General features: G+C 47.1%; 1 protein-coding gene across 1 annotated transcript in view; it reads left to right on the forward strand.

Annotated features, from left to right (window-relative positions):
• Positions 1–10,171, forward strand: part of LOC107126113 (protein argonaute-1) — a 54,277-nt gene that overhangs the window by 7,123 nt on the left and 36,983 nt on the right. The window contains exons 5-8 of the mRNA XM_015429621.1: positions 1,260–1,394; positions 4,123–4,210; positions 4,877–5,024; positions 6,320–6,439. Coding sequence (XP_015285107.1) covers positions 1,260–1,394; positions 4,123–4,210; positions 4,877–5,024; positions 6,320–6,439 — 491 coding nt within the window. The remainder of the gene's footprint in view (positions 1–1,259; positions 1,395–4,122; positions 4,211–4,876; positions 5,025–6,319; positions 6,440–10,171) is intronic.

Below are 10,171 nucleotides of genomic sequence, written 5' to 3' on the forward strand. Positions count from 1 at the left end.
TTCCATGATTCTCCCTTCTCACATCCTTGCAACTACCCTGTGAGAGAGTAGCTGAGAGGGTGTGACTGGCCCAGGGTCATCCAGTAAGTTCCATGGCAAGCAAGGATTTGAACTCATATTTTAGTGAATTGGAGGAAGACTTATTAGGAAGACTCCTTAGGCTGGGGGAAGGCTTCAAACTTTGCTTAGCGGAGTTGGATGATAGGGGTAGGATGCACCCCAATTTTCCAGGCTTGAAGTCCGACAACTGCTACGCAACACTTACTTGCAGACAGATACTTGAGCTTTGAACAGAGTTGTAATTCTGCTCTTAGGTTTGTGTGTCTGGTTTTAAATATACAGTGGGTTCGATCCATCCAGTTCTGGTGAAACGGGAAGGAGGGGAATCCTATCTGACCACTAAGAAAGGCTGTGCTGGTTTGTCTTTCCAAACAGTATGTGAGACGGGTGCTGTTGTAAGGAGGGGAGTTGGACAAGCCTGGCTGGATCCAACCCAGTGTAGCAAAGTATTCAGATTACTTGAACAGAGGAACCATGGCTGGGATGGGGGAGGAACCCTCCATGGCCCACAGGACCAAAGGTTGGTTGCTAAAGGTTGGGAGGAACTCACTGAACTCGATATGCTAGAGTCTAGGACAGCCTTTGACTTTAGGACTCTTGTATGTAGTGCCTTGGTTTGATCATAGTTGCAAATGGGGGGGGGGGGGGCACTGGCTTGCTCACGTGGTCCCTGCTGCACTGTCTCTGTTGGCAGAGAACTCATTTCCAGGTTTCCAGCAAACGTTATTTCCATCCACCTGGACTGCAAGCCGTGGTTCGTTGCTAATTTGGAACTCGGTACAGAGCAAACCATAGTTTACTAATTTGAATGTGATTTGCTGCTCTGAAGAAATCATAATAATGTACCATAGACAAGTGGCAAAGCAGGGATTACTCCAGCAAACCTGAAGATCCTTCAGGGGGTTGCAAATATAGCAGCAGGACAAGGTTTGTTAAGTCTGAACAAAGCCGTTTCACTGTAGAAGAGGTCATTTCCATGTTTCATATCACAGGGGTTTCAAAGGCTGCAGCTGATGGCAGCCTGTCTGCAGGATTTTGGACATGTTACAAAGTTATAGATGTGTTCTAGAGACAAGATAGGGACCCCCTTCCTGCCCACTTTTTCCTCTTGACATTGGTGCCTAGAGGGATGCAGAAAACGCTGGTGCTTCCTGTGCTCCTTTGGCCGACGAGCCATCTATCTGCTTGCCCTCTAACAGTATCGGCAACAGCATTCTACAAGGCCCAGCCTGTGATTGAGTTCATGTGCGAGGTGCTGGATATCAGAAACATTGATGAGCAGCCGAAGCCCTTGACCGACTCCCAGAGAGTGCGCTTCACCAAGGAGATCAAAGGTAAACGAGGGTTTTGTTAGCAGATTGTCCTGGGAGAGGGGTGCTGTGCAAGGCCTTTTGTGGAAACAAGGCTAGTAATCAGCACAGAACGGGTGAAAGACAGAATATGGGGGAAGGGTTTAGAGGCCATGGGAGGAATAGCAGATGCACCCAATCCATGACTTGCACAATGCACATCCTTGGTCTCACCATTTCCAGTCTGAAATATGGAATCAGGCATGCAGTTCAATATTATAAGAACCTGCTTTTCATTTAAAGGAAGCAAACCTATTTCCAGTCTATATTATGATTGCAGAGATCGTTTAGCAAAGTGGCCTGTGTTGAACTGACAACTCAGGTGTGTCTGTGTGTGGAGAGGCTTTGCTCAAGCCTAGGATAGGGCAGCAGGCACTGCCACCGCAGGTATATCTGGAGGGCAGGATGTATAAGGCCTTGGATCAAAATGGAGATTTGTAGAACAGTGAATACCACTTTTGCCTGGCAATTTAAACCTGAGGGTGGAGTGAGCACCCCAATATTTAGCTATGACTGTCACAGGAAGGGGGCTGTGTTTCAACAGTACCCAGATTTCATGCTCAATAGAACTCTGCCACGGTGCATCCTAGCTCCTGGTTCTCGCTCTGAAAGACCACTTTGCCCCTTCTTCTTGAGCATCACCCAGACCCCACCTTGTGTACCTTCCCCTCCAGTTAGCAATTGAGTCCTTGGCTCACATATCCTGGTTCAAAGTTCGAACTTTTAGAATCCCATTCTGAAGGTAGAACTACATGAGAGCACATAGCAAAGGTGTATAGAGGCATAAAGTGTCCACCCTCTGGGATGTGTTATCCTGAGGGATACATCTCATTGTACACCCTTCCTATCTGCATTTTAAAAATGTAGAGAGGATTCAGTGACTTATTCGTTGCCTGCATAGATTCTGTTTCCTTGGTATGCACACAGTCCAGCTCATAGTGATGTCTGTAGAATTGGGGTGGGGGGAAGGAAAGGGACATTGGGACACATTTATCTATTTAGAAAATGAGTGGGGGGAATTCTTTGTAACATTGTAGGAAATTTCTCTGATTTTTGCAGAGAGGCGGAGGAGATTAATAGCTTTATTTTTATTTTATTTTATTTTATCTTATTTGACTTATATCCCACCCACCCCCCGCATGGCAGGCTTAGGGCGGGTTACATCATATTTGATAAAAATACAATATACAAAAATTAACACAATTAAAACAGTAGTAAAATACCACAATAGCCTTCATCTAGTTCAGTAGTCATTAAAATTAAGACCTCACAGATGCCATCTCTGGTGTGGAGTTCTGACCCGCTGAGGGAAGGCCCAGTAAAGAGGAAGGGATGTCTGTCGCCCTAGTTAAGAGCCTGGCGGAAGAGCTCTGTCTTGCAGGCCCTGTGGAACTGTAAAAGGTCCCGCAGGGCCCCGATCTCATATGGGAGCTCATTCCACCAGGTACGGGACAGGGCTGAAAAGGCCCTGGCCCTAGTGGAGGTGAGACGGACGTCCCTGGGGCCAGGGACCACCAGAAGATGTTAATTGGCAGATCGTAAAGCCCTTTGGGGCTCATAGAGGGAGAGGCAGTCTCGCAGATATGTGGGCCCCTGGCTGTGTAGGGCTTTAAAGGTAAGCACCAACACCTTGAAATGGATCCGGTACTCAATAAGAAGCCAGTGCAATTCACACAGCACCAGGTGGACGTGGGCCCGCATAGGCAGCAACATCAGTATCCGTGCCGCTGCATTCTGCACCAGCCCCACGTAGAGAGAATTACAATAATCTAATCTGGAAGTGACCATTTCATGGGTCACTGCAGGCAGATCCTGGGGAGTGAGATATGGGGCCAACTGCCTGATCTGCCTCAGATGGAAAAAGGCAGACCTGGCAGTGGTGGCAACCTGGGCCTCCATAGTTAGTGAGGCATCCAGGAATACCCCAGGCTCTTCACCTTTGGCGCCGGCACCAATAGGGCCCCATCAAAGGTTGGAAGTCCGATCCCCGATCCTAATCCTCCACGACCCAGGTACAGGACCTCCATCTTCAATGGATTCAATTTCAGTCTGCTCTTTTGTAACCAACCAACCAGATTTTCTGGGGCAGAGTCCGGGTGGCCATCTATCAGTAGATAGAGCTGGGTGTCATCCGCGTATTGGTGACAACCCAGCCCATACCTCTGGATAATCTGGGCAAGGGGGCGCATATAGATATTAAACCGCATTGGGGAGAGAATTGACCCCTGCAACACACCACATTCTAGCAGGTGTCTCTGAGATAATCCCCCCCCCCCGAGTGTCACCCTCTGTCCCTGACCTTGGAGAAAGGAGGTCATCCACTGCAAGGGAAGCCCCCTTATCCCCACATCGGCGAGGCGGTGGGTCAACAATTTATAGTCAACCGTATCAAACACTGCTGACAGATCAAGAAGTATCAGCAGCACCGATCTGCCTTGATCCAGGTGTCTCCGAAGGTCATCCACTAAGGCGACCAACACCGTCTCCGTCCCATGGGCAGGGCGAAAACCGGACTGGAAGGGATCCAGATAACTTCAGGATACACTGGCAATATCTAAATTATTGGACAGCAAACAAATAGCTTGTATCTGCTACACGTTCTCTGTTTTACCATTTTTGATTGGTAACTCGGTAATTTAATAATCATTAAGAAGGATGGAAAGAAGCCAACACAGGACATCTTTTGTCGACTAAAATGTGTGTCTGCTCCTAGGTTTAAAAGTAGAAGTAACTCACTGTGGACAGATGAAGAGGAAATACCGAGTGTGTAATGTTACTCGGCGGCCAGCTAGTCATCAAACGTAAGATGGGCAGTGGGACTTGGAGGAGAGAAGGGCCTCTGGGAGCGGGTGGGGTGGGGGGTCTTGGTGCCTGGTGATTGGTAGCTTTTCTGATCTATTAAAAAGTGGAGTGGAGAAGCATTTCTGTTTGTCTGACGGCATGGAAGGTCAGTGGTGCCTCCAAAAATAAGGAATAGGTGTTTTCTGCTGCTCAAGATTTATGAATCGATGAGCTTCTAAGGGAATGAAAGGAAGGAAGGTCAGTGGAGCCTTGTATCGCACTTAGACTATTGCACACTATTTTGCGCACTGTCCCTGGGAGGAGGGCACTATGCTAGAATGAAAAACTGGTTTAACTGTGTGAAGATTTTCTATTGAACAGGCAGTTGTGAAGGAGACTGGTAGCCCCCTACACTTTTAACCCTTTGTTTCCCCCCATATGTGACTGAACTGACCTCCCTTTTGGCCCAGGGTGTTTGGGCAGGATATGCGTTTTGTAAAATGCAGGTTGTGGTGGGCGGCCTCTTCTGGAGGTGTGTCCCTGTGGGATCCTAGGAGCCTTTTAACTGTGATTTCTTGCAGCACAGTGGGGCACCCTCCCCCCTGTAGTTCCGTAATTATTGTAGCCTATGCTCTCCCCAGTAAGTGTGTAGCATCACTTAGCAGCCACTGTTTCCTCCTGCATAGGTTCCCCCTGCAGTTGGAGAGCGGCCAGACTGTGGAGTGCACAGTAGCACAATACTTCAAGCAGAAATACAACCTGCAGCTCAAGTACCCCCACCTGCCGTGTCTTCAGGTTGGCCAGGAGCAGAAGCACACGTACTTACCTCTGGAGGTGAAGGCACCTTCTGGGAACAGGGGATGCTTGGAAGAATTTTGTCCTTCCTGTTGCAACACAAGTGTGTGCGTGTGCATGTAGACACACCTGTTGCAGCTGTGTTCTATTTCCTGTAAGCCTTTATCCCATAGACAGGGGATCCCTAACGTGGTGCCTGGGGCACTAGGGCACCCGCTGACACCTTTCCTGGTGCCCAACAAGTGTTTTTAGAAATTAGGTGGGGTCAACAGAGCTTCTGATTGGCCACTGGAAATCTGACAGATGAGTATTTCTTCGCTAGTTCAATATGTATTATTGTGGGTATGTTTTAAAAGAAATATTTTATTTTTCAAATAATCCAGCATTAAAATAGTATTACTATACTTAAGTAACCAACTTTGATATTCGTAATATGTTACAACTTCATATCTTGGCACCCCTTTTACATAGTCAAAGACTAAAAACTTTAACAACCATTTATGTTTCTTCTCAAGTTGTAATATTGGTGTCCCTGAGAATGTCCCTTATTTTCAAGTATCAATATACTTAAGTAACCAACTTTGATATTTGTAATATGTTACAACTTCATATCTTGGCACCCCTTTTACATAGTCAAAGACTAAAAACTTTAACAACCATTTATGTTTCTCAAAAGTCAAATTAGCCAGTTAGTCTTCAAAAAGTTGTAATATTGGTGTCCCTGATAATGTCCCTTATTTTCAAGTATATCATCCAGTTTTTCCAAGATTGGAAACCGTCTTTCAAAATAGAAGGGCCAAAAAGAGAGGTCATAGTTGGATATTTTATCTGATGTTCTGTCCATTATTAGATGGTCCCAAATCTTAAAATACCAGCTTTTAATGGTGGCTGTTCATCTTAAAAGAAATCCTGTTAAACAGAGCTTCTGCAAGAAATACTGAAGAGCAGCAGTCAGAGTTATGCACGACCTCCCTCCCTGACATTTTGCAGTTGGCTCCGCCTCCTGTGACAGCCAATTTGTGGTTGTGCCCACCATCCTGTGTCAGATTTCCAAAGATCCCTACTGACTCAAAAAGGTTGGGGACCTCTGCTGTAGATGGTTTAGGTTTCCTTTCCTTAGCCATCAAGTGCCTGGGTTACAGCATCCTCGGGTAGTCTGGATGGGCTTTTGATCAAAGGTCTCTAACTTTTTAATATTGATGTTACTAACTACAGTTACTGCTTGTGTAAGTTTGTTATGGCTTCATTATTATAAGCCTTTTTGGGGAAGGGGCTATATTGAGCTGAAGGACAAGACGGAAATTTGAAAGACCCTCTGTTGCACGCTTTGCCAGGTGTGTAACATCGTGGCTGGCCAACGTTGCATCAAGAAACTGACAGACAATCAGACCTCCACCATGATAAAAGCAACCGCAAGGTCGGCCCCGGATAGGCAAGAAGAAATTAGCCGGCTGGTACGTTTCTCTTGTTTGTCTTTTGCTGTGGGAGGGAAGCAGGAACTGTGTATTGGGAACTTTGTAAGGCTGGTTACTGGCAGGTGGGTTGAGGAGTTGAGCTACATGTTAGGAAATTCAGTTAGTTGGAATTTCTGTGAACTTGCTAAATGACCCTAAGCTTTATTCTTGTAGTTTCCATAATCTGCAGTAATGACTTTGCAGAATTATCAAAAGCAAGACAGCATTGATGATATATGTGAGGTTCTTTGAACGCGCTAAGGTGCTGAGTAAATGCTGTTGGTCTTGTATTGAGAACTTTTTGAACTCTGCAGGTACAGGGTGGGGCAACTTGTTTCCTTAGTTTGTTGGGTAGTACCATTGTGAAAAACATAACTTTTATTTTTAAAGTCTCTAATCCTCATGGTTCCAGAACTAAGACCATAATAAAGCCCCGCTGGATGGGCTCTACTGGTAGCAGGAGCTCCTTTGCATATTAGGCCACACACCCCTAGTGTAGCCAATCCTCCAAGAGCTTACAGTAGCCCCAGTAAGAAGAGCTCTGTAAGCTCTTGGAGGATTGGCTACACTAGGGGTGTGTGGCCTAATATGCAAAGGAGCTCCTGCTACCAGTACAGCCCTGGATCAGACCATCTATTCCAACATTCTGTTTCATTCAGTGGCCAATCAGTTGCCTTGAAGGGCCAGCAGACAGTGCACAGACTCCAAAGGCCTTCCCCTGATGTTGCCTCCTAGCACTGAGTGTCAGAGGTTTAGTGCCTCTTGAGTATGAAGGCCCCCATTAGTCACCATGGTTTGTAGCCATTGATGGACCTTTCCTCCATGAATCTAACCCTCTTTTAAAGTCACCTGTGTTTGTGGCCATCACTACCTCAACTGGCAGTGAATTCCCCAATTTAATTGCTCATTGAGTAAAGAAGTGTTTCCTTTTGTTTGTCCTGTACCTATTTCCTATCAATTTCATTGGGTTTCTTTGAGTTCTACTAGTATGGGAGAGGGGGAAGACGCTCTGTGTCCCCCCTTAGCTGTCTCTTTTCTAAACTGAAAAGGCCCCAGATCTTTGGCCTTTCCTCATAGGAAAAGGGCTGCGATACCTTCATCAACTTGGTTGCCCTCTTCTGTATTTTTTTCCAGCTTCACAATATCCTCTTCTACCTATGGTAACCAGAACTGCACACCATATTCCAAATGTGGGCGCACTATGGTTGTATGCAAGGGCATCACAAATGTTGCCATTTTATTCTCGATTCCTTTCCTAATAATCTCCATCATAAATCTGTTTTCACCCTTTTCTGCACATTGGGTCAATACCTTCATTGGGCTATCCACCATAACCTCAAGTTCATCTTAATGGCTTCTGTGCAGGCACATACGGAACCATGCTTGCGCAGGCCTGCCATGAAAATATTTTTCTCTAAAAGCTCTCTAGAAAGTTCAGAGTGATCAGCCTCCTCCCCTCATGGGGTTGGCTCCTTCCCGCCCAGTCAGCACAAGATGGGTCGGAATGAGCACTCCTTTCTCCAGTCCTTTCTTGCCACAGTGGAGATTGGACGTCTTTGCTCTCTTCTGATCCTCACAAGTTTTTCTTTACGATTTCCACCCTCCCCCATTCATCTTCTTCCTGTCATCTCTTCCCTCTGCTTCATTTCTGCAAAAAGAGGAATTTGAAGGAGGACTTTATTATCGGGCTGTGGCTGTCTTCAAAAAGGGCATCAAATGCGCCCTAAAAATGGCTCAGTCAGATGACCCTGACCATTGTCTTCTATGCCTGGGTGAGACCCACAACCTCTCTGCTCTGTTTGCAAGCAGTTCACTCTAAAAGCATACTTGAACTGGCCTTCCAGACTGAAAGCTGCCCTTTGGGAGAAGGCTTTAGTGGCTCCAGGCAAAGATCAGACCCCTTCTAAGGAGTCGGAACCAAACTCCTGGGCCCATACCCCGCCTTCATGGTCAGCGCCGTCAGGATCTGTATTGGAACCAGGCCCACTATTGGATCCAAAGAAATCCTCAGGGGCACATTCCCGTAGGGGTTGAACCTTAATATTGGAATTACTGGACCATAGAATTGCCAGGCCAGCTTGGAATCTCCCAAACCGCTCCCGTCTAAAAGCCGGAAGGGTGCAAACCTTAAAACCTTCTTAAAAAATCTCATGTATCCATGTCTCCTGGAGTAGGATTAAATCAAACGAACTAAGAAAGTCTCTACAATTAGGAAATTGCAAGTAGATAAATAGGTACCACTTCGGTGGGAAGGTAACAGCGTTCTGTGCACCTTGGTGTTTAGTCATGCTGGCCACATGACCACGGAAACATCTTCGGACAGCGCTGGCTCTTCGGCTTTGAAACGGAGATGAGCACCGCAACCCTATAGTCGGATTCGACTGGCTTTCAAGCAAGGGAACCTTTACCTTTATAACATCTGAGGGAAGAACGGTGATTTCCTTTTCATCCACCTCACTGCTGACTCTGTCGTAACAGAGGTCATCCCAGCCAAGCAGCACTCTGGGCCCCATTCCTCACCGTTTAACTGAGAGGGGACGTAAGCTTGACAGCCTTGGCTGCAAGATCTGCACTTTGCCACTAACTCTAGGCATAGTAAACTGTAATGCCATTGTAGGATGTTACAGAATGTTCCTGTGGGAAAGGATGGATACGTTCGTTGATTCACTTCTAGAAGAACACAACGCTGTGGCCAGGGTCCTACAGGCGGAGGGCTTCAAGCTGGGAAAGCAGCAACTAAACACGGCATGACGTATTACAGACTCATGCAGTAGATCCGTCACTCCTGCCATAGTCCTACAGTGCCACTCCTGGCTCCACTGCACTGCCCTTCTCAATAATACTAAGGTGAGAATGGAGGCTCTCACCTTCGAGGGAAGGCATCTGTTTAGCTCCCAGATAGATGATGTCCTAGACTAGAGGTGTTGAATTCATTTCTTATGAGGGCCGGATCTAACATAAATGTCACTTTGTCAGGCCAGGGCATGTGTGCCATAAAATGTAATGCTGGGTATTGGAGATATAAACTTTTAAAGGACAGCAGCTGGTAAGCTCCGAGTTGATGTATCCTCACTGCAAGGCCTCATGGGCTGGGAGGGGGGGAGGTGCAGAGGAAAACCCACATGGGCGGACTGGAGAGCCAGCAGTGCAGCACTGGGCAGACGCTCCCATGCCCCAGCAAAGGATCATCTGCACCCCCCCATGTGGAAACACTGATCCCTGTGGCCATCCAAGACAGTATTCCTGGAGCTGCAGGCTGAGTGGAGAGGTTATGAATACAGCTGCTGTGGCTCCCAACTTACCAATGAGGCTGTCCCTGAAGTGAAGGGGTTCTGCTTGACCAGTGCCGATGAGGTTGTTCTGCCATGCTGAAGCCACAATTGGAGTGGCTCTGCCCACCCCCGCACGGGCTCCTGTTCCCTCCCCTGCACCATTTACTCGCAGGCCACATAGCAGCCGTGGACAGGCCTTATGTCTGACACCCCTGTCCTAGACCATATGCAAAAAAACAACAGATCACCACAAGGTCCCTTGGCATCATCGGTACACCCAGCCAGATCCACAAGTCTCGCTACTTCTCAATACATATTTTTCATTTGCAGTCATCGCAATCCTATCGGTACTAGCCATCCTAGTCCAACTCTTCCTTGTGTCCTTTGTTCCAGTACCCTCAGGGCAAGAAATAACAGGGTCACCTCCACTCTAGGCAGGGCCCTACTTCATGTAGGGAGA

This window comes from Gekko japonicus, unplaced genomic scaffold (assembly GCF_001447785.1).
Source record: "Gekko japonicus isolate JY-2015 unplaced genomic scaffold, Gekko_japonicus_V1.1 scaffold521, whole genome shotgun sequence".
In the NCBI taxonomy this organism is placed as follows: Eukaryota; Metazoa; Chordata; class Lepidosauria; order Squamata; family Gekkonidae; genus Gekko; species Gekko japonicus.